The following is a 24,634-nucleotide window of genomic DNA, read 5'->3' as shown; positions in this document are numbered from 1 at the left end:
GAGAAGGGCCGTGGTCAGGGAGGAGACCAAGAACCCACCCAATGGTCTCTCTGACAGAGCTTCAGACTTCCTCTGTGGAGATGTGAGAACGTTCCAGACGGACAACCAGACAGAAGCCACTCCTCAGTAAAAGGCACATGACAGCCTGCTTGGAGTTTGTCTAAGTGTCCTTAGGTAACTTTTGATAATGAGATTCTCTGTTCTGATGAAACTAAGATTGAACTATTTAGCCTGATTGCCAAGCATTACATCTGGAGGGAACCTGGCACTATCCCTATGACGCATGGTGGTAGGAGAATCATGCTGTGAGGATGTTTTTCAGGGACTGGGAGACTAGTCAGGATCGAGGGAAAGATGAACGGATCAGGAGCTCCGACTGGGGCAAAGGTTCACCTTCCAACAGGACCACAACCCTAAGCACACAGCCAAAACATCGCAGGATTGGCTTCGGCACAAGTCTCTGAATGTCCTTGAGTGGCCCAGCCAGAGCCCGGACTTGAACCTGATCGAACATCTCTGGAGAGACCTAAAAAATAGCTGTGCAGCGTCGCTCCCCATCCAACCTGACAGAGCTTGAGAGGATCTGCAGAGAATGGGAGAAACTCCCAAATACAGGCGTGCGAAGCTTGTAGTATCATACCCAAGAAGACCCGAGGTTGGAATAGCTGCCAAAGGTGCTTCAACAAAGTCCTGAGAAAATGGTCTGAATACTTATGTAAATTTGATATTTGCAAAAATGTCTAAACCAATTTTTGATTTGTCATTATGGGGTATTTTGTGTAGATTGAGTGGGGGGGGACTATTTAATCAATTTTAGAATAAGGCTGTAACGTAACAAAATGTGTCAAAAGTCAAGGGGTCTGAATACTTTCCAGACAGCACTGTATATGCAATAAATAGAATGTTAGAGTACTAATTGGCCTTGCATACTATTCAGGCTACCTGTAATTATGCAATATGCTTTCCACTGACCTTTTTAAAACATTCCAAATGACGACAAATTTGTTATGATAGATTTTGATATTTAAGATTGTAATGTTTATTTCAGATTCTGTAACATACACAGCCGTCGTTTGTCATTCCCATGATTACTTTAGAGAGGACAGTCTTTTCAGTATTGTCGTTTTTGTGTACAGCCTTTCCTTCGAAATGGCTCTACATACTTTGACCTAAGACTTACAAACGCACAACTTTTGCTATTATGTTGAGTCTCCCCAAAAAGCTTGTCAATTTCATGGAACCGCTTAATTTCGCCAACGTGCCAGAAGTCTGCTTTCTTGGTATACACCGCCCATTTAAATAGTTATTTTGCATACGCAGGAATCGCTCCTGGACAATACAGCCCCTGGAAAGGTGTAGCTGGGCATTTAGTTTAATTCATTCATTACCAAGGGACCAACCTTAACTTGGTGCAGTTGATTCCCAATGCATGATTGTTTAATTATGTTAAGATCTAACAGTGAACCCGTGTGTTTGTGTTGTTGGACCTGAAGGGCCACAGCTCTGCCGGAGAAGCTGGCGGAGATGGAGACGTTCAGAGACATCCTCTGCAGACAGGTGGACACGCTGCAGAAGTACTTTGATAGCTGTGCAGACGGCGTCTCCAAGGACGAGTTCCAGAGAGACAGAGGTAGACCTAATGTAGCTGGTTAACATGGAGGGAGAGGGACAGTCAGAGGTACTGAAGAATACCTGGAAGGGGCTTTCTGTGGGTTTTACAGTTCCATATTGAACTGGCCATGTAAATTGTAATAACCACACTTGCCACAGAACATGGAATGGCAACCCTGGTAGATCAATGGAGTCTTGTCTCCTTTCCAGTGGTGGAGGAGGATGAAGACGACTTTCCCTCGAGCACACGGCCCGATGGCGACTGCCTTTACAACAACAACGGCAGCAAAGAGAAGTGTGAGGATCAGTGTGTAAATTCACACTTATACTATTACTAAAGTTGCTACTACTTGTAGCAATATGAGCGTTTGTGTCCTTGAGCAAGGCACTTGACCCCTAAAATAGCTCTAGGGGCGCTGCACTGTAGATAACACTGCGTTCCTCCCAAATGTGTGTTTGTGTTGAATGTGTGTTGCGGAAGCAGATCAGAAAACAAATCTTAGTTTCATCACCCCTAAAGCCCAGTTATGTGTAGAATGGTGGCATGTGACATTGGAACCATGTCATCAAACTGTGTCATGTCATCTCTCTCTCCCAGTGTTTCCCGCTGCTAATCCTAAGGGCATGAATGGGATCGACTTTAAGGGTGAGGCCATCACGTTTAAGGCCACTACAGCTGGGATCCTGTCCACCCTCTCCCACTGCATCGAACTCATGGTGAAGAGAGAGGACAGCTGGCAGAAGAGACTTGACAAGGTATGGCACAGCCCACTGCTGTAACAGCTAATCACAAGTCTTCTTTAGCTACCAACAGGGTCATTCGACCCCTCACCTCTCTCATGGGACACTTCCCCAGTCAGGTTGTTGTTGCAGAAGAGAACGAGTTATCATTTTTAATCGAACATGGCTGGTCAAATAGAAGTGGACTGGTGTGTTTGTGGTTTAAGCCAGTGAGAGGAGACAGTACACAACTCCTGGTTCAGCAGAGACGTTGTCTAACCTGTGGTGGCAGATCCAGTCTAATATGTGTGTGGAGGTGATTGGTGCATCTGGTCACCTCAATGCCCCACTCTGCCTTAATTGGCTTTTAGTTTCATTATGCCGGACTGTTATGTGTTTGGAAAGAATCTCCCTCAGGTAGTATGTCCAACAGTTGTGCAGTAGGCATGTAAAACATTTAGAAACATTCAACTCTTCAAGGGAAGATAACAGTGAGTTTGCATTCTATTAGAACTATTAAAATATGGCTAGATTGACTTTCTGTCTGAAAGAACTTTGTAATGACAGCACTTGTTAAACACCTTTCAAGACGATCCTGCTTTTGAAGGTAGAGGGCTCTTTTCGTTTTCATCATGTGAAATAAACCACACTTCATCTGCATTTCCGTAAAGTCACATTTGAATGGTTTAATTGTTTGAATGGTTTAGTGGTGATTTGAGTGGATTAAGAATTGAGAATGTCCTTTGTAGATACTGCAGTCTGTAGGAATTCACCTCCCTACCTTGCGTCAGACACATGACTAAGCTTCACATCCTTACTCTGCTCAGCTGTTGAAAACCAGTTCTTCCATTTTTTTTTCAAGGCAAGTTGCCCAACCCAAGAAAGGGAGGTAGGAGTAGTCTGCAGTTGGTTTCGACTACCAGCGTGGCTGGGTGTGTGTATCTTGAATGTAGCATATGTTGATCAGGGAGAGAGCGTCACAGGACAGGACACACACTCCAACACACAAACTGGAGTAAGTAGTAGGATGACTGCTCGGACATCGTGGTACCTTCGGTCTTCCTGGAAGCCCTCGCTACACAAGAGGGCCGACATACTGAAATACGAAAGCCAGAGATGGATCCCACTACAGACTTGCAGCCGCTTCTTTACAGTACGTATTATAGTGTCGGTATTGGTTGAAGCGAATCAACTTGATTGGAGGTACACCACACTCATAGCCTCTCGTTATGAACCGTCCGGACGTTACCAAGAACCACATACCAGAATTTTTAACAGGCTTGTTAGCAATTGAGCTTTAAGAGTATTTTCTGCGCCTACATAGCTTAACTTGTATCAGTCGGATTAAAACGAGACTGTAGTGTCCATAAAGTGAGCATTGGATTGGCTACGTTTGTAGGCGCACCAGTTTTAATTTGTTTATCGCTCTCACATGCTCATTTTCTGTCCCTTAAGAACCAACGATGTGCTATCTTTTTGTAGCATTTCTGACAATGCTAAAATTGGGACCAACAACTTGGTTGCTGCAGAGCTAGCTAACACCAGGCACATGAGAAGCAAGACCAACCTTGATTTCCCTAAAATACTTTTCATAGCAGGTTAGGAGAGCATTTTCGTTAACCCTAACCCTTTCTTAACCTAATTCTCCTACAGATACTGATAGGATCGAAAGAAAAGCAGCACTGCTCTTGGCTCAGCTCTCTCCATTCAAATCTTACCTGAACATTAGATACTGACAATGGTTCAGCTCCTAGAAAGAAATGATCAAATATTGAGGAAGCTTATTCTAATGCTTAGGGTATGCATTAAATTGAACATTTGTCACATTGCACACATTGTTAGGCCTACACTATGAAAATAGAACTCAATTGATTTCAATGTGATTGAAATACAGTATATAGGCCTATGTAGCCTACTGTATTTCTTTCAATGCAGTCATCTGTTTTCATTTGAAGCAGCGTTTTATCCTTTGCTTGTTTATAACAATTGCAAAGACATTGGCAACTTTGTACTGTAGTCAACTTTGTTCTGAAGTTATCGGCAGTCACAGAGCGACAGATAAAATAAATGTTTGTTTAGCTGAGATCTTCTGTCTAACTCCTTCAAGGCGGTTGAAAAAGCATTCCTCATGAAGCTAGTTGAGTGCCAAGAGTGAGCAAAGCTGTCATCAAGGCAAAGGGTGGCTACTTTGAATAATCTCAGATATAAAATATATTTTCATTTAACTTTTTTTTGGTTACTACATGATTCCATGTGTGTTATTTCCTAGTTTTTATGTCTTCACTATTATTTTACAATGCAGAAAATAGTCTAAATAAACCCTGGAATGAGTAGGTGTGTCAACTTTTGACTGGCACTGCATATACCCTTCAAATTAGTGGATTCAGCTATTTCAGCCACACCCGTTGCTGACAGGTGTATGAAATCGAGCACACAGCCATGCTACTCGGGGCGCTCTCGCTCTGTGAGCTTGTGTGGCCTACCACTTTGTGGTTGAGCTGGTGTTGCTCCTAAATGTTTCTACTTTACAAGAACAGCACTTAGTTGACCTGGGCAGCTCTAACAGGGCAGACATTTGACAAACTGACTTGTTGGAAAGGTCGCATCCTGTGATGGTGCCATGTTGAAAGTCATTGAGCTCTTCTGAACGGGCCATTCTACTGCCTATGTTTGTCTATGGAGATTGCATGGCGGTGTACTCAATTTTATACACCTGTCAGCAACGGGTGTGGCTGAAATAGCCGAATCCACTCATTTGAAGGGGTGTCAACATACTTTTGGACATGTAGTGTTGCTACTGTAGTAGGTCAAAGCTGTGTGCTGGAAAACCTTAGTAGAGCATGTGTGGAGTAGGCATTGTGGTGATCATGTGAATTTCCTTCTGCTTCAGACCAATGGCTACTTCTCAATTAGCTTTTTTCTTTAATAGGCCTAGTCTCAGCGATGGCTGCTTCCAACACACCACAGCAGATTGGAATACGCTCTTAATGGAAACCAAAACTGACTGTTTTTTTTCTAGTCAATATTTGGACTTGTATTTGGATCAATTTCCACTGTTGTAGTTTTTTGATAATATGGTTTAGTCACTAGTTTGACAGATCTGTTAGTTGGAATTTGAGTTGGTTTCGAGTTGGAGATTATCCTAATCCAAAGGTGATCTGTCTTTCTATCCTTAGTCATTACAATTGTAATGGACCTGTGGTAGAGATGTAGGCAGCAGCACCGTTCAGTAGTGTCCTGTTCCATCTTGTAAAAGTTTGTTTTTAATCCTGTGTGACATTTAATCTGCTTCATGTTGTTATTGGAATTCTGTGTCTTTTTGAAGTAGGTGTGCCTACTGTTCCGTTTAGTGTTTGTTGTGGATTTCATTGTGCGAAGCGGCACTTCGTTCTCTTTGTACTTTGTGACAGCCCTCAAGCCAGTCAGCCAGGTTTAGTGCACCTAAGTGGGGCATCATGAGCAAGGAGGCACCTCCCTCCTGCTACTGGAAGACAAGTCTTAGAGGATGCCAGACAAAGGCCAGCCTCATTTGTCTTGAGTCAGTTTAATTACCTCTGGTGGAGCATGAGACTGGAATTTAAACTATTCTGAGCAGAGTGTCCTAGCGTAGAATACTGCATAGAATCGGCTTGCCTTTTTCCTCCAAACATAACGATGGTCATTATGGCCAAACAGTTATGTTTGTTTCATCAGGTCAGAGAACATTTGTCCTAAAAGTACGATCGAATCCCCATGTGCAGTTGCAAACCGTGGTCCGTCTTTTTTATGGAGGTTTTGGAGCAGTGTGTTCTTCCTTGCAGAGCGGCCTTTCAGGTTATGTTGATATAAGACTTGTTTTACTGTGGATATAGATACTTTTGTACCTGTTTCCTTCAGCATCTTCACAAGGTCCTTTGCTGCTGTTTTGGGATTGATTTGCACTCTTCACACCAAGGTATGCTCATCTCTAGGAGACAGAACGCGTCTTCTTTCTGAGCAGTATGATTGCTGCGTGGTCCCATGGTGTTTATACTTGCTTTATACTTGCATACATATTGTTTGTAGAGATGGATGTGGTACCTTCAGGCATTTCGAAATTGCTCCCAATGATGAACCAGACTTGTGGAGGTCTACAATTGTTTTTCTGATGTCTTGGCTGATTTCTTTTGATTTTCCCATGATGTCAAGCAGAGGCACTGAGTTTGAAAGTATGCCTTGAAATACATTCACAGATACACCTCCAACTGACTCAAATGCTGTCAATTAGCCAATCAGAAGCTTCTAAAGCCATGACATAATTTTCTGGAATTTTCCAAGCTGTTTAATGGCACAGTCAATTTAGTGTAAACTTCTGACCCACTGGAATTGTGATCAGTGAATTATAAGTGAAATAATCTATCTGTTAACAATTGTTGGAAAAATGACTTGTCATGCACAAAGTAGATTTCCTAACCGACGTGCCAGAACTATAGTTAGTTAACAATACATTTGTGGAGTGGTTGAAAAACCAGTTTTAATGACTCCAACCTAAGTGTATGTAAACTTCCGATTTCAACTGTATGTATGTACAGTGGGGCAAACAAAGTATTTAGTCAGCCACCAATTGTGCAAGTTCTCCCACTTAAAAAGATGAGAGAGGCCTGTAATTTTCATCATAGGTACACTTCAACTATGACAGACAAAATTAGAAAAAAAATCCAGGAAATCACATTGTAGGATTTTTAATGAATTTATTTGCAAATTAGGGTGGAAAATAAGTATTTGGTCAACAACAAAAGTTTATCAATACTTTGTTATGTACCCTTTGTTGGCAATGACAGAGGTCAAACGTTTTCTGTAAGTCTTCACAAGGTTTTCACACACTGTTGCTTGTATTTTGGCCCATTCCTCCATGCAGATCTCCTCTAGAGCCGTGATGTTTTGGGGCTGTTGCTGGACAACACAGACTTTCAACTCCCTCCAAAGATTTTCTATGGGGTTGAGATCTGGAGACTGGCTAGGCCACTCCAGGACCTTGAAATGCTTCTTACGAAGCCACTCCTTCATTGCCCGGGCGGTGTGTTTGGGGTCATTGTCATGCTGAAAGACCCAGGCACATTTCATCTTCAATGCCCTTGCTGGTGGGAGGTTTTCCCTCAAAATCTCACGATACATGGCCCCATTCATTCTTTCCTTTACACGGATCAGTCGTCCTGGTCCCTTTGCAGAAAAACAGTCCCAAAGCATGATGTTTCCACCCCCATGCTTCACAGTAGGTATGGTGTTCTTTGGATGCAACTCAGCATTATTTGTCCTCCAAACACGACGAGTTGAGTTTTTACCAAAAAGTTATATTTTGGTTTCATCTGACCATATGCCATTCTCCCAATCTTCTTCTGGATCATCCAAATGCTCTCTAGCAAACTTCAGACGGGCCTGGACATGTACTGGCTTAAGCAGGGGGACACGTCTGGCACTGCAGGATTTGAGTCCCTGGCAGCATAGTGTGTTACTGATGGTAGGCTTTGTTACTTTGGTCCCAGCTCTCTGCAGGTCATTCACTAGGTCCCTCAGTGTGGTTCTGGGATTTTTGCTCACCGTTCTTGTGATCATTTTGATCCCACGGGGTGAGATCTTGCGTGGAGCCCCAGATCGAGGGAGATTATCAGTGGTCTTGTATGTCTTCCATTTCCTAATAATTGCTCCCACAGTTGATTTCTTCAAACCAAGCTGCTTACCTATTGCAGATTCAGTCTTCCCAGCCTGGTGCAGGTCTACAATTTTGTTTCTGGTGTCCTTTGACAGCTCTTTCGTCTTGCCCATAGTGGAGTTTGGAGTGTGACTGTTTGAGGTTGTGGACAGGTGTCTTTTATACTGTTAACAAGTTCAAACAGGTGTCATTAATACAGGTAACGAGTGGAGGACAGAGGAGCATCTTAAAGAAGAAGTTACAGGTCTGTGATAGCCAGAAATCTTGCTTGTTTATAGGTGACCAAATACTTATTTTCCACCATAATTTGCAAATAAATCAATAAAAAAATCCTACAATGTGATTTTCTGGATTTTTTTTCTACTCATTTTGTCTGTCATAGTTGAAGTGTACCTATGATTAAAATTACAGGCCTCTCATTTTTTTAAGTGGGAGAACTTGCACAGTTGGTGGCTGACTAAATACTTTTTTGCCCCACCGTGTGTGTGTGTATGTATATATATATATATAATATATCATTTTTTACTATTTACCCTTCGCTGCAACTCCCGTACGGACTCGGGAGAGGCGAAGGTCGAGAGCCATGCGTCCTCCGAAACACGACCCTGCCAAGCCGCAGTGCTTCTTGACACACTGCTCGCTTAACCCAGAAGCCAGCTGCACCAAGTTGTTTAATGGCTCAGTCAACTTAGTGTATGTAAACTTAACCCAGCCACACCAATGTGTTGGAGGAAACACCGTACACCTGGCGACCGTGTCAGCGTGCACTGCACCCGGGCCGACTGCGACACAGCCCGGGATCGAACCAGGATCTGTCGTAACGTTTCAAGCACTGCGATGGAGTGCCTTAGAACAAATGTAAAAATCTAACAGAATACTCGTCAGGGTCTGCAATCCCGCTCACCATCATGACTACATTACGTTTAAACTAATGGAGGAACAGATGTCCAGGAAGAGCGAACAGAGAGAAACAGGCAAGTGAGGACTGATAGGGGATGCGGCAGGCTGATTTCTGCAGCCACATGATATGCTCATGAAAGTCAAGTGGACATTATTGGACCAGCGGATATGAGACTAGTAGATGTTGCCTAAATTCAACTGAATATCTTAATTTTTTTTGAAGACTTAACGTTTTATAACAGGATCCAGAAGGTTCTTTTAGATCGGTATGGCTGAAAAATATGGTAGCATAATATGAAACGGTACCATGATATACGAAAAAGTATCATGACGTTTTTGTACCGTGTTTCCAGTATAACTGTTGCAACACTTTGAGAGTTAGATTTGAGATGGCGATTTATCTTACCACAAGCGTATAGCCTCTTCATGAACAATATTCCTTCCAGTTGACCCATTGACTGTGTGTTCAGGAGCTGGAGAAGAGGAGAAGGGTGGAGGATGCCTACAAGTCGGCCTTGAGTGAACTGAAGAAGAAATCTCACTATGGAGGCCCCGACTACGAGGTAAGAGTTCCAAACCTTTCAAACTGCCAAAACTGTCCTGACACTTCCACCTGTAGTGACGATGAATACTGGAACCAATCCACATGAGTTATCATAGGTATCTGACTTAGTAAGGACTCAGGAAGTGAGACGAGACAAGAATGCTAAATATTTATTTCCACTTGCTTATAAGTATAGATACTATACAATTGACATTATAGCTCATGGTTATGCCATTGTATTAGTCATAGTGGGTATATACCAGTCAGATTGCGGGACATTGATTCCTGTTGCATGACGTTGATTTGGCTGCTAGTTTGTACATCCTGGAAACAGTACATCTGTCGTAATGAGTTGTACCTTGTCATGGTGTTGTTTCTACAGGAGGGTCCTAATAGTCTCATAAAGGAGGATGAGTTCTTTGATGCGGTGGAAGCTGCCCTGGACAGACAAGACAAGATAGAGGAGCAGGTACGTTACTAATTTACTCTGCTCACTAGTTCCCACCTGCCGGCATTCTGTATAGATCTGAAACGTCTGTGTGGCGGATTTTCCTTCCTTGCATAACAAAGAGAACATTTGTCCCTTTCAGATCACAACTTTCCTTTCAGATCTAGAATCTAGATATTAGACCTACAGGTGTGATCGTTTTGGGATTACACAACTGAGTGTATTATGAGAGCGTATTGTGAGAATAATTAGAGTTGTCTGTGGTGTTGTGTGTACGTTCTCAGTGTCAGTCAGACAAGGTGAGGAAACCCAGACTGACCCCAGTCCCTCCTGGAGACACATACTCCACCATCGGAACCCACCGCTTCGCCGAACAGGTACACACACAAACATAGGGTTGTGACGATTATTAAAATTCGGGTAACAAATAATTGTCATTTATATAGGCTGGGTTTCTGAATAGCACTTTGTAACATCGGCTGATGTAAAAAGGGCTTTATAAATCAATTTGATGGATGTGCAGTGTATTCGGAAAGTATTCAGATCCCTTGACTTTTTCAAAATTGTTACAACCTTATTCTAAAATTGATTAAATTGTTTTATCAATCTACACACAATACCTCATAATGACAAAGCAAAAACAGGTTTTTAGATATTTAAAAAAATATTAAATTTACATAAGTATTCAGACCCTTTAGTCAGTACTTTGTTGAAGCACCTTTGGCAGCGATTACAGCCTCAAGTCTTCTTGGGTATGCTGCTACAAGCTTGGCACACCTGTATTTGTGGCGTTTCTCCCATTATTCTCTGCAGATCCTCTCAAGCTCTGTCAGGTTGGATAGGGAGCGTCGCTGCACAGCTATTTTCAGGTCTCCAGAGATGTTAGATCGGGTTCACATCCGGGCTCTGGCTGGGCCACTCAAGGACATTCAGAGACTTGTCCTGAAGCCACTCCTGCGTTGTCTTGGCTGTATGCTTAGGGTCGTTGTCCTGTTGGAAGGTGAACCTTCGGCCCAGTCTGAGGTCCTGAGTGCTCTGGAGCAGTTTTTCATCAAGGATCTCTTTGTCCTTTGCTTCGTTTATTGTTTTATCTTTCCCTCGATCCTGACTATTCTCCCAGTCCCTGTCTCTGAAAAACATCCCCGCTGCCATCACCATGCTTCACCATAGGGATGGTGCCAGGTTTCCTCCAGACGTGACACTTGGCATTCAGGCCAAAGAGTTCAATCTTGGCCTCATCAGACCGGAGACTCTTGTTTCTCATGGGCTGTCATGTGCCTTTTACTGAAGAGTGGCTTCCGTCTGGCCACTCTACCATAATGGCCTGATTATTTGGTGGAGTGCTTCAGAGGTGGTTGTCCTGGGAGGTTCTCCCATCTCCATAGAGGAAGTCTGGAGCTCTGTCAGAGTGACCATCGGGTTCGAGGTCACCTCCCTGACCGATTGCTCAGTTTGGCTGAGCGGCCAGCTCTAGGAAGAGTCTTAGTGGTTCCAAACTTCTTCCATTTAAGATTGATGGAGGTCAGTCTGTTCTTGGGGATCTGTGCCTCAACACAATCCTGTCTTTGAGCTCTACGGACAATTCCTTTGACCTCATGGCTTGGTCTTTTCTCTGACATGCACGGGCAAATGTGGGACCTTTATATAGACAGGTGTGTGCCTTTCCAAATCATGTCCAATCAATTGAATTGACCACAGATGGACTCCAATCAAGATGTAGAAACACCTCATGGATGATCAATGGAAACAGGATGCACCTGAGCTCAATTTCGAGTCTCATAACAAATAGTCTGAATACTTATGTAAATAAGGTATTATTATGTTTAACATTTTTAAACTGTTTTTGCTTTGTCATTAGGGGGTATTGTGTGTAGATTGAGAAATGTTTTATTTAATTAATGTTAGAATAAGGTTGTAACTAAAAGTCAAGGTGTCTGAATACTTTCCCAATGCACTGTAAATGGCTACGGTTATTTTCATAATTGTTATTATTGTAGATTGTTGATATTATATATTTTTTTTGCCTATTTCAAAATGACCTACTACATAATGAATACAACAGTTTTGGTAACCCCCTTGTCTTAATAACAAATGGTTTTGACCACTTAACTTTTGGAAATTAGTTTTCTCCTCCCGACTGGTATTCTGCTCGTAAAATCAACTTCATGTAAAAATAGACTGCTGTTGGGTGAACCTATATCTACTTAGATAAAGTTGAATCACCCCTTCTCCTGAAATGAATGTATACTGAACAAAAATACAAATGCAACATGAAGGTTTCATGGGCTCCCGAGTGGCGCAGTGGTCTAAGACCCTGCATCTCAGTGCAAGAGGCGTCACAACTGTCCCTGGTTCGAATCTGGCTGTATCAAATCCGGCTGTGACCACAAATTAGCCCAGCTTCGACCATCATTGTAAATTAGTATTTGTTCTTAACTGACTTGCCTAGTTAGTGAGAATTTCTCCTTTACCAAGATAATCCAGCCACTGGACAGCTGTGGCATATCAAGAAGCTGATTAAACAGCATGATCATTACACAGGTGCTGGGGGCAATAAACGGCCATTTTAAAATGTGCAGTTTTGTAACAGAACACAATGCTACAGATTTCTCAAGTTTTGAGGAAGCGTGCAATTGGCATGCTGACATCGTCTTCACCAGGGTCTTGACCTGAATGCAGTTCGGCGCTGTAACCGACTTCCGTGGACAAATGCTCACCTTCGATGGCCACTGGCATGCTGGAGAAGTGTACTCTTCAGGGATGAATCCAGTTTCAACTGTACCGGGCAGATGGCAGACAGCTTGTATGGCGTTGTGTGGGTGAGCGGTTTGCTGACATCAACGTTGTGAACAGTGTGTCCATGGCGGCATACTCATACAGACATGTCACCCATTGAGCATGTTTGGGATGCTCTGGATCGATGTGTACGACAGCGTGTTCCACTTTCCGCCAATATCCAGTAACTTCGCACAGCCATTGAAGAGGAGTGGGACAACATTCCACAGGCCAAAATCAACGGCCTGATCAACTCTATGCAAAGGAGATCTGTCGTGCTGCATGAGGCAAATGGTGGTCACTGGTTTTCCCGATCCACGGCCCTAACTTTAAAAAAATGATCTGTGACCAACAGATATATTCTGTATTCCCAGTCATGTGAAATCCATAGATTAGGGCCTAAATGATTTCAATTGACTGATTTCCTTATGTGAACATAAAGACACCACCATAAAACAACCTGTCAGGAGAGCAGAGACACACGCACGCAAGAGAGCAAGTAGATCAGCAAGAATACCCATGTTGGAGAGTCCTAAACCAACATACATACACACACATGATCTCATGTGTCTCTCTTATGTAGCCTACAGATGAGATCAATAGTACTGGCAGGATTGTTACAGTGAAACAGCTTCATAGTGAGAGGAAAGGATTTTAGAGATAAACCATAACAACTGAACTCCTCTTGGAGTTTTGATACATGCTGTCTATGGCATGTGCTGTATATATCGGTGACAGTCATATTTACGTGTGTGTAGGTAGAGCTGTCAATTATTGTATAACCGATAATTATGGGTGACAACTGAACTACTGAGAAAAAAAATACAGTATAAACGCTACATGCAACAATTTCAAAGATTTTATTGAGTTACAGTGATCTCTCGTAATGATTTAGTCTGTTTGATTTGCGTAATCCCTTTCATGTAGTGAAGGGCGGTAATCCCTCTCTGCTAGTCTTTCATGTGTGGTGGCATGCCTGGTCTCATTCCCTGGATGTTTCTCTACCTTTCCCCTCTGTCACTCACCTGTTATTTCTCTTTCTCTCTCCGCTTGTCCTCTCTCTCCCCCTACCTCCCCTTTCTCTTTCCTCATTCCTATCTCACCCCCCCCCACACACACACTCTTTCTCCCCTCCTCCCCCTCTGCTGCATAGCCCCATAGCTACTTTTCCCTGTTCTCCGCTGCGCTTGTCAGTGCCTCAGATGTTCACAGATTCAGCATGCAGGTACCGTATGTGTTGAGAACAGAGCGCCACCTGCCTCCTGGGAATGCACATTACACTGCACTCTACTGGCTGAGACTGACTGCATGTGAATGACTAGGAACTGTAATACATACATTGATCTTGACTGTGTTTACCTTCTTTCACACTGTCTGATGACCTGTCCTATACCCATTGTGTCGTTCCATCTCTTTCTGATGCACTTGTGTTCCCTTCCTTCCCTCCCTCCGAAACTGGTCTTTACACTGTCCAGAGCTGCCCTGAATGGATCCATTTTCAACAACATTCCACTTGCAAAATCATTAGGAGTTGAATTTATCAATGCACACAGTTAGGCAAGCTGAGCTACAAGGCAGCTTAGATACAATAATTAAATAAAACTATGCAACAACAAAATTATGTAGATTTAAATATAGACCTTTTTTGGAACGTAAACAAACTCATTTAGAATGTGCGGCCCCACTATACATCCTGCTAGCTAGCTGCCCCAGAGAACTCAACATGTAAAAAAAAAAAATGTAAGTAAACGAAGTCTACTTATAAAGACGGAAACGGTTTTACATGTAACTTAGTGTATGGAGAAGTCCCATACACTGACTAAGCTACATGTAACTTAGTGTATGGAGAAGTCCCATACACTGACTAAGCAACATGTAACTTAGTGTATGGAGAAGTCCCATACACTGACTAAACTTAGTGTACATGTAACTTAGTGTATGGAGAAGTCCCATACACTGACTAAGCTACATGTAACTTAGTGTATGGAGAAGTCCCATACACTGACTAAGCTACATGTAACTTAGTGTATGGAGAAGTCCCATACACTGACTAAGCTACATGTAACTTAGTGTATGGAGAAGTCCCATACACTGACTAAGCTACATGCAACTTAGTGTATGGAGAAGTCCCATACACTGACTAAGCTACATGCAACTTAGTGTATGGAGAAGTCCCATACACTGACTAAGCTACATGCAACTTAGTCAGTGTATGGAGAAGTCCCATACACTGACTAAGCTACATGTAACTTAGTCAGTGTATGGAGAAGTCTCATACACTGACTAAGCTACATGTAACTTAGTGTATGGAGAAGTCCCATACACTGACTAAGCTACATGTTGGCTCAGCGTCGTCCGGGTTAGGGGAAGGTTTGGCCGGGGTAATGCACAACTCATTCACAATAATACTCAAAAGTGGGTAATAGACATTTAGTCTTTCACAGTGTCAAATATTTAGGTAGGCATAGTAAGAAACTCAGTTTATTTGTTCTGAATATACAGGATAGTTTACAAAGCACAATTAAATAGTAGCCGTACATACAATAATGGCAGTATCGTACAATACATGGACTACTTGAACAGTGGTGCAATTGAGACAACAGCGGTGTAGGTGTAGAGATGTGCATCTTGTGACAATAACATGGAGGGAATAGATACTTTATTGTCCATTGCTTATAACGGGAAATGTACCTTCTGCTTTTCCCAACACCCTGCATTGTAGCACCCCTGGGTGAAGAGCAATTGTGGGGGGTTAAGTGTTTTGCTCAAGGGCAATTTTTGTGGGAAATTGTTTCAATGGTATTGAAAAACCATCCTGGCTATTTCATATGTTATATATGGCATACTGCCCAAGCCAATTAGGTAGTTAGTTGAGAACTAACTAGTTACTGGCTAACTAACTACAGATGTATTTTCCTGTTGCACAAAGTTGGCTTTTTGGGTGGCATGGACAGCTTTTAACAGAATAGACCGCTAATTGCTAGGCCGTAAGACACTGAGTGAAAAGTCAAATGTAGCCAGACCTTCATTGCAGTGATCAACGCACGTTGTCCTGTTTGGAAAAAACAACACAGCACTCGACCCTTAGCTACCCACCCCTAGTAGCTAGCTAGCTAAACTTTTTCTTCTTGTTTTAGCTTTCCGGCAGACTAAACGCTTTGTGGCGTATTGCTGACTTTCACAGGTTGGAGTGCGAATTACACATTTGGGACAGGGAAATTTTATTTTTGATTTAACCTTTAACTAGGTAAGTCAGGTAAGAACAAATTCTTATTTACAATGGCGGGAAGTGGAGCTTGCTACAACCACTGGCTATAACTTGATGGCGCTCTCTACAATCAAAACAAAAAGTCAGGGGCCGAGATTCAATAATCAACAGTTCTAGAATTTTCGTCAAAGGTCTATAGGGGCCTCGCCAGTGGTCTAAGGAACGGCATCGCAGTGCTAGTTGTGCCTCTAGAGATCCTGGTTCGAGTCCAGGCTCTGTCGCAGCCGGCCGTGCCCGGGAGACCCATTGGGCGCCGTACAATTGGTCCTGCGTCGTCCGGGTTAGGGGATAGTTTGGTCGGCCGGGATGTCCTTGTCCCCATCGCGCTCTAGCGACTCCTGTCGCAGGCCGGGCTCATGCATGCTGACACAGTTGCCAGATGTACGGAGTTTCTTCTTCTGACACGTGGTGCGGCTGGCTTCCCAGGTTAAGCGGGCATTGTGTCAAGAAGCAGTGGCTGGGTTGTGTTTCGTAGGACGCACGGCTCTCGACCTTCGCCTCTCCCGAGTCCATATGGGAGTTGCAGCGATGGGGCAAGACTGTAAATACCAACTCAATATCATGAAATTGGGGAGAAAAAGGGGCAAAAGGCTGTGTTTCCTTGAGGAGCTATGTGCCAGTATTCAGTTAGTCACAGCATTAAAAAGAGTAAAGCTGAGACCAGGCCCCTGGTCACCATTCATTGTTTGGTCTGAGCTGACCTCAGCAGATGCTGCAATGCATGACTGGATTCCTGTTGTAACCCCTTTCTCCCTCCCACTTTCTCTGCATGAGGAGGCATGGACCCCAGTGTACTGAATATACTGTACCTTACATTCTCCTTACTGTTACAGTAAAATACAGTGACTCAAGGCCCTGCTACATGTGATGTGTCTGTCAGGTGGAGGAGGTGGTCCAGAATCACATGACATACTCCCTGCAGGACATGGGTGGAGACGCCAACTGGCAGCTGGTGGTGGAGGAGGGTGAGATGAAGGTGAAGATGAGGATATAGACGACCATAACTAGATACTACAGTAGACACACTGTCCCCTGCATGGCTAGTATAGAAGACTATACCTACAGTGATGAGTTTAACATGCTCCGCTCTGCTCACTCACACTGTAAACAGTGCAGTGTTTATGGGTCCATAATGGCTTATGCATGTGACTGTCTGCTATCTCAGGTGTACAGGAGAGAGGTGGAGGAGAACGGCATCGTCCTGGACCCTCTGAAGGCCACCCATGCAGTGAAGGGTGTGACAGGACATGAGTTATGCCACTACTTCTGGGACACGGACGTGCGCAACGACTGGGAGAGTGAGTCTATCGTCATCAGATTCTTTTTAGACTAGACGAGTCAAAATTTTATTTGGTTACTTTGCACACAATCAATATCTTGAATTGTTGTTGATTTGTCTAGTCTTGGTCTGTTTCTCTTCCAGCCACTATTGAAAACTTCAACGTGGTGGAGACGCTCTCAGACAATGCTGTTATAGTCTACCAGACACACAAGGTAATCATACCTCTGGAGTTCAGGTTCACCCTAGTGTGTCAGGCTCACCCTAGTGTGTCAGGCTCTTGTACATGTGGGTTGTCTAAAGACTGGTCATGTTTGACTGACAGCCAATGGTTGTGTTTCAGAGAGTATGGCCCGCCTCTCAGAGGGACGTTCTCTACCTATCCGCTATCAGGAAGATCCTGGCAACCAATGAGAGTGACCCAGACACGTGGCTGGTCTGCAACTTCTCTGTGGATCATAACAACGCCCAGGTGAGTTCCACAGACACAAAGGACTTATTGCCATACATGCTCTTAATATATGATGGCATAGAGCTAGTGATCAATGTTGAATTGGAAGGGGGGGAATGGCTACTGCTCTCTTACCTTCTCATCCATTCCCTTTCTTTCTGTAGCCCACCAACCGGTGTGTCCGTGCAAAAATCAACGTGGCCATGATCTGCCAGACCCTTGTGAGCCCTCCAGAGGGCAACAAAGAGATCAGCAGGGACAACATCCTCTGTAAGATCACCTACGTGGCCAACGGTGAGTACAGCAACCCAAGTTCTTTCAGGTCCCCACTAGGTGAGGACTTCATGGTTGTCATATGAGCCTGGTCAAGTTTATCCACCTACATGTCAGTTTTTTTCTTTCTCCTGTTTTCTTCTATGTTCCCTATTGGACCATGTACAAATACAAGCTGCTTTATGTGGGTGGATAATGGAAGTTAAATGTTGATTAATGGTTTGGTATAGTAATTTTATCACACCATGTGATATATAGTGACTGAGTGGTTGTTTTTCCCTAGTGAATCCTGGAGGCTGGGCCCCTGCCTCAGTCCTCAGAGCTGTGGCCAAGAGGGAGTACCCCAAGTTCCTCAAACGCTTCACCGGCTACGTCCAGGAGAAGACCAGTGGGAAACCCATCCTCTTTTAAACCTCTACAGGTAGCAGCGAACTCAAACCCACTCTAAAAGGCTCTGCATGGTCAATCTGCATATGCAATGGCCGTACAGCATGTACTGCGATACGGCCTCTGTAGAAGTCAGGGCATTCATACTTCTTGCGCTTCGCAGATCTGTTGTCAAGGAAGTGAGTTTGTTTATACAGGACCTACCATCACACAATCATGTCAATGTGGAGCTATACGGAGCCTTCCGCATTGTTACATAAATTGGGAAGTGCACAACATCGCTGTACGGAGCTCGATTTGGCCTCTGGAGGCTCTGCAATTGGGTCACAGCCTCCATACTCCGCCTCCAGACAGCATTGCTGGATCAAGCCTAAAGACATCTATATAGACAATAAATATTTAATTACACTCTACCACACAAGTACAGTTGTTAAATCAGATCAATGTTGAGGATCATTGTGTGCCATATGAGTTTTTGGTAACTTTCCATCTCCTTTTCTCTCAGGCGGGAACACATTTAATCCTGAAGAGACATGGCTACATTTACGATCATTCAAGGGGCTCCCACAGACTACATTACCCATTAATCCGTCTACCAGAATGTCTCCAAACTATATTACCCATGATGAAATATCTGTATCAAATGACTAGAAACTGGTTTAGGGCTTTATTCTACCAGTAGTTGCTAGCCACCTGAGACACAAAAACAACCAAACATCGTCACACTGTCCATGGATATGTATTTGTATATAAATTCAAGAATTTCTATGGCAATATTTTGAATCAATTCAACCAATTCTTTGCTTTTTGTAAATTGTTTTGTACATTTCCAATTATACTTTGTTTGCATTAACCACTGATTGTTTTCATGCTGCTAATTTGACTACAAAAAGACAGACGGAGAGCAGTGTGAGTTTGGCTAGCCTTCGTCTTGTCCTCTCCTAGTGACGACCTGCCCTGGAGTCTAATGGATTGTACGGAGACATTAGTTTACCAGTGTATGTAATGTTAAGGGATTGAAAGTAAAGGATGTTAGCAAACTGGAATTGGAAGAACTACATAACTCGCCTGTTTTCAAAGTAAGGTGTCCTTTATGACAACGAACTGAATGTATGGTATAGATGGATGTCACTCATAACCACTAAGGTATCAATTGTTGGTATCCACTGTCGAGTTTGCTGCCCCCCCGTAACATACAGCTAGCTGTATGGCTGATGTACAGCCTACCACAGCATTGGGTGTTCAAATGGACCTCTTCATTCGCTTCAAAGGCTTTGAGGAGATGGGGTGGCCATTTTTTTCACATCCCTCGTTAACCTGTCATGCCTTAAATACCAGGATGAGCCCTGGAAGAAGTCTGTTACAGTATCATACGACCAGAGACGCTACACTGGGGTCAGCATTTCACAGGATTTCTTACCTCATTTTTGTCAGAATCCTCCACTCAGCTTGAGGGGTCATAGAATCCATGGGGAAACAACATTGCCATGATGATCAGAGGAGTGACATCAGCTGAAGAATGCATTAAGCCTTTAATTTTGTCTGAGGAATTGACACGCTTTGTATATTTCTGTTGTACGTCTGAAGTGTTATCATTTGGGCAATGTTCTGTAAATTAAAATTGTTACACTACAGAAATGAAGACTTACATCTCTGCAGTTGTGAGGATGTCTTCTACATGAGGGAAATGGAGAGTACTGTTTTTCTTTTTAAACAAAGCATCGATTTGCAACTGATATTCAAGATTTTTTGGGGAAAGAAACAAGTGGAACGCATTTTATTTATAAGATTCTTCACATTCAGTGATTAAAATATTTATCTTCAGCAAACTATATATAATCAAAACCGACAGGTGGAATCCTAGATCTGACACATTCTGAATTCTGTCTAAAATGGAGGCAAACTACTGGTTAGTTAACAATAGAGGACACACTCGTTCTTCAGTATCAAAGGATATCCTGAGAAATCTTCAGTTGACACCCCTCCCTATAAAATTAGTTTCTGTGCATCAAAAAAAATCTACCATTGTACTTATTACATACATAGGTGTGCATATTCCACTAATCCAACTTTCGTCAAGGAAAAATAGTTATTACAATCATAACTAACATCCAAAGTGCCATTTTGACAGGGGCGAGTGTATATCGCCATCCTCTTCAATGAAGCTGAAGATCCAAGAAGATTGACCAGGTCGACAGCAGCCTTCAAACTGCTCCTTTCATCCTGTCTGATTGGAATGAATAGCAATGTGTTGGTTGGTTTGGTACCTTCAACATACCAGCCAATGAGTCTTTAGTTTGGCCTTGGCTTGGTGGTTTCAGAATGAATATAATATCCGTTCTTTTAACAGCATTATGAGTCCAGGCTCATCCATATTGGCCTTGTGTTTTCCATGTCACTGTTACACTTCTGCCAAGATGTCACTAAATGTTCATTATCCAACCAGCTACTATGAAGAAAGTGTAATAACTTCTGGTCAGCAGGAAAATGAAAACATTCAAATGAATGTATATTTTCTATATATGCTTGTCTTTATAGGCCATGAGGGACTTCACTGACACGGTCTGACATGTAATTCCATTTGTGTCTTGTTTTAGTTCATCAGCCTATCAGGTGTGAGCATCCCAGTCCTTTGTGTTTGGCAATAGTGGATTTAGCAGCGTTGGGGGTGGAGTCAAAGGAGCCCTGTCCAATGGAGTGTAGTGATTGTCAAGACGATTGACAAAATCGTAGTAGTCTGTAAGTCTCCCCTTTCACTGAAACAGAAGAGTGCAGTGTGAGTAAATACTATAAATACAGGTTATTATATCAATTTGACAGAACTGCTCCTACAGGGGTGTGCTAGTCAGAGCCCTATGGGCCCCTGGTCAAAAGTAGTGCACTTTATAGCAGACTTTTATTTTAAATTATTTATTTGATTGTATTTTATCAGATAGTCATATAGAGACCAAGGTGTATTTTACAGATGAGCCCTGAATTATTATTGAAAAACAATTCAATCCATTTTAGAATAAGGCTGCAACGTAAAAAAAAAAATATGGATAAAGTCAAGGGGTCTGAATACTTTCTGATGTTCTGTATGCTTAAATCAGACTTATTTGTATGTGCTCTAGAGAACAACATAGTACTAATTTCAGGTCAAAAAAGTGTTTCTGTAATACAACGAAGGCAGACTGTAGTTCAGGTAGAGCCTGGTCTACCGTGGAGGGGATAGCATACAGTACAAGTGCAGGTTCCAATTTCTTACAGACAAGTTGATATTGTTAATGTAAACAGTAGAAAGTACAGGACCCAGAATCAACCCCTTTCGTAATATCCAGGAAACCTAATTTAACACCATCAGTAGATACACATAGAGTTATATCTGTCAAGTCATTTTTAAACCAGATACATGCAGCCTGGTCGAGGCCAATTGAGGAAAGCCTCTTAATTAGTAGTGAGTGATCAATAGTATCGAAAGCCTTTGACAGGTCAATGAAAAGGGCAGCACAATGTTGCCTTTTATACATACAGTTAACCACAACATTTATAACTAGGGACCTGGTGCTATGACCTGGTCTGAAACCCGACTGATGTACATACATTTCAAAGATAAAAAAGAAAGCTGAGAATTAATCAAGGATTGTAATATCTTAGTTGGCAAGAAAGTTTAGAAATAGGGTGATAATTATTTAGGTCACCACCTTTTATTACATTTTTTTATTTCACCTTTATTTAAGGAGGAGTACCTGGGCCGCCTTCCAAACCTTGGGGATAGTACCAGATATAATCATCAGGTTAAACATATGGGTTAATGATTCAGCAATCAGGGGAGCAGAGAGCTGCAGCAACAATGGATCAAGTATATTAGCCCCAGTGGATTTTTTTTCAATCAATCCAGGCATCTTGCACATCACAGGTAGTAAATTGTTGAAATGAAAACAAAGATTCACTAGAAGTTGACGGGTTAACCATCGAGTCAGCTAGAGGCTGGCAGAGGGAAGAGCAGTCGATTGACTGACCAGGGTCAACTACACCACCGTTTCTCTCAAATAAAAAGCCTGCAGAGATAAAAACATGATTAAAAGTATCACTTATCCCATTCTTCTCAGTTATGATGCCAGAGTCAGACAACTTGCTTAGGCAGGGAAGAACAGGAATTTGAACACTTCAGGGCATTTACTGTTTTCCAAAATGTAGAAGGATCACCACCTGAGTCAGAGATAGAGCTTAACAAATAGTTTGATTTAGCTTTTTTTAAATCGAGATAGTACAACTGTTTCTCAATTGTCTGAAAGATTGCCAGTCCACTACAGAGTCAGTTTTCCTTGATTTGGCCCAAGCCTGATTTATCATCTGAATCAGCTCAGATAAATCAGGAGAAACTCCAAGAACACTAAGGTAACCTGCCTAAATAACTACTGATCTGTAGCACTCACGTCTGTAGCCATGAAGTGCTTTGAAAGGCTGGTCATTGCTCACATCAACACCATTATCCTAGAAACACTAGACCTACTCCAATTTGCATACCGCCCCAACAGATGATGCAATTTCTATTGCACTCAACACTGCCCTTTCCCACCTGGACAAAAGGAACACCTATTTGAGAATTGACTACATTGACTACAGCTCAGCATTCAACACCATAGTGCCCTCAAAACTCATCAGTAAGCTAAGGACCTTGGGACTAAACACCTCCCTCTGCAACTGGATCCTGGACTTCCTGATGGGCCGTCCCCAGGTGGTAAGACTAGGTAACAACATATCCGCCACGCTGGTCCTCAACAAGGGGTCCCCTCCTGTACTCCCTGTTCACTCATGACTGCATGGCTAGGCACGACTCCAACACCATCATCAAGTTTGCTGATGACGCAACAGTGGTAGGCCTGATCACCGACAATGATGAGACAGCCTATAGGGAGGAGTTCAGAGACCTGGCCGTGTGGTGCCAGGACAACAACCTCTACCTCTAACACATCCTCTACCTCAACGTGATCAAGACAAACAACATGATTCTGGACTACAGGAAAAGGAGGACCGAGCACGCCCCCATTCTCATCGACAGGGCTGTTGTGGAGCAAGTTGAGAGCTTCAAGTTCCTTGGTGTCCACATCACCAACAAACTATCATGGTCCAAACACATTAAGACAGTCGTGAGGAGGGAACGACAACACCTATTCCCCCTCAGGAGACTGAAAAGATTTGGCATTGGTCCTCAAAAGGTTCCACAGCTGCACCATCGAGAGCACCAGAGAGAACAGTCTGTTTTCTCTGCTACTCTGCTACACCACAGCAAGCAGGTACCGGAGCGCCATGTCTAGGTTCAAAAGGCTTCTTAACAGCTTCTACCCCCAAGCCATAAGACTCCTGAACAGCTAATCAACGGGCTACTCAGACTATTTGCATTGCCTTCCCCCTTTTACACTGCTGCTACACTCTGTTTATTATTTATGCATGGTCCCTTTAACTCTACCTACATTTACATATTACCTCAACTAACCGGTGCCCCCCCCCCCCCCCCCCGCACATTGACTCTGTACCTGTACCCCCTATAAATAGCCTCCACATTGACTCTGTACCGGTACCCCCTATAAATAGCCTCCACATTGACTCTGTACCGGTACCCCCTATAAATAGCCTCCACATTGACTCTGTACCGGTACCCCCTATAAATAGCCTCCACATTGACTCTGTACCGGTACCCCCTATAAATAGCCTCCACATTGACTCTGTACCGGTACCCCCTGTATATAGCCTCCACATTGACTCTGTACCGGTACCCCCTATAAATAGCCTCCACATTGACTCTGTACCGGTACCCCCTATAAATAGCCTCCACATTGACTCTGTACCGGTACCCCCTATAAATAGCCTCCACATTGACTCTGTACCGGTACCCCCTATAAATAGCCTCCACATTGACTCTGTACCGGTACCCCTATAAATAGCCTCCACATTGACTCTGTACCGGTACCCCCTATAAATAGCCTCCACATTGACTCTGTACCGGTACCCCCTATAAATAGCCTCCACATTGACTCTGTACCGGTACCCCCTATAATAGCCTCCACATTGACTCTGTACCGGTACCCCTATAAATAGCCTCCACATTGACTCTGTACCTGGTACCCCCTGTAAATAACCTCCACATTGACTCTGTACCGGTACCCCCTATAAATAGCCTCCACATTGACTCTGTACCGGTACCCCCTATAAATAGCCTCCACATTGACTCTGTACCGGTACCCCTATAAATAGCCTCCACATTGACTCTGTACCGGTACCCCTATAAATAGCCTCCACATTGACTCTGTACCGGTACCCCCTATAA

The 24,634-nt window shown here is 43.2% G+C and overlaps 2 protein-coding genes across 5 annotated transcripts in view; one reads left to right on the top strand and one right to left on the bottom strand.

Annotated features, from left to right (window-relative positions):
• The window catches only part of LOC115140165 (ceramide transfer protein-like), a 45,747-nt gene extending 25,775 nt beyond the window's left edge, over positions 1–19,972 (top strand). The window contains exons 5-19 of the mRNA XM_065026712.1: positions 4–13; positions 1,502–1,630; positions 1,822–1,908; positions 2,210–2,367; positions 9,370–9,462; positions 9,826–9,912; positions 10,176–10,268; positions 13,820–13,891; positions 16,815–16,910; positions 17,100–17,232; positions 17,358–17,428; positions 17,557–17,685; positions 17,829–17,958; positions 18,221–18,358; positions 18,830–19,972. Coding sequence (XP_064882784.1) covers positions 4–13; positions 1,502–1,630; positions 1,822–1,908; positions 2,210–2,367; positions 9,370–9,462; positions 9,826–9,912; positions 10,176–10,268; positions 13,820–13,891; positions 16,815–16,910; positions 17,100–17,232; positions 17,358–17,428; positions 17,557–17,685; positions 17,829–17,958; positions 18,221–18,348 — 1,416 coding nt within the window. The 3' untranslated portion in view covers positions 18,349–18,358; positions 18,830–19,972. The remainder of the gene's footprint in view (positions 1–3; positions 14–1,501; positions 1,631–1,821; positions 1,909–2,209; positions 2,368–9,369; positions 9,463–9,825; positions 9,913–10,175; positions 10,269–13,819; positions 13,892–16,814; positions 16,911–17,099; positions 17,233–17,357; positions 17,429–17,556; positions 17,686–17,828; positions 17,959–18,220; positions 18,359–18,829) is intronic.
• A 114-nt stretch (positions 19,973–20,086) lies between these two features.
• LOC115140166 (phosphatidylinositol 4-phosphate 5-kinase type-1 beta-like) overlaps positions 20,087–24,634 on the bottom strand; it is an 86,386-nt gene continuing 81,838 nt past the window's right edge. For all 4 annotated transcript variants that reach the window (XM_029678337.2, XM_029678339.2, XM_029678336.2 and 1 more), the window contains one exon: positions 20,087–21,080. In XM_029678337.2, coding sequence (XP_029534197.1) covers positions 21,078–21,080 — 3 coding nt within the window. In that variant the 3' untranslated portion in view covers positions 20,087–21,077. The remainder of the gene's footprint in view (positions 21,081–24,634) is intronic.

The sequence above is a fragment of the Oncorhynchus nerka genome, linkage group LG13, assembly GCF_034236695.1.
Source record: "Oncorhynchus nerka isolate Pitt River linkage group LG13, Oner_Uvic_2.0, whole genome shotgun sequence".
Lineage (NCBI taxonomy): Eukaryota > Metazoa > Chordata > Actinopteri > Salmoniformes > Salmonidae > Oncorhynchus > Oncorhynchus nerka.
Note: the sequence above shows the minus strand (reverse complement) of the source record. Positions and strands in the feature narration are given on the sequence as shown.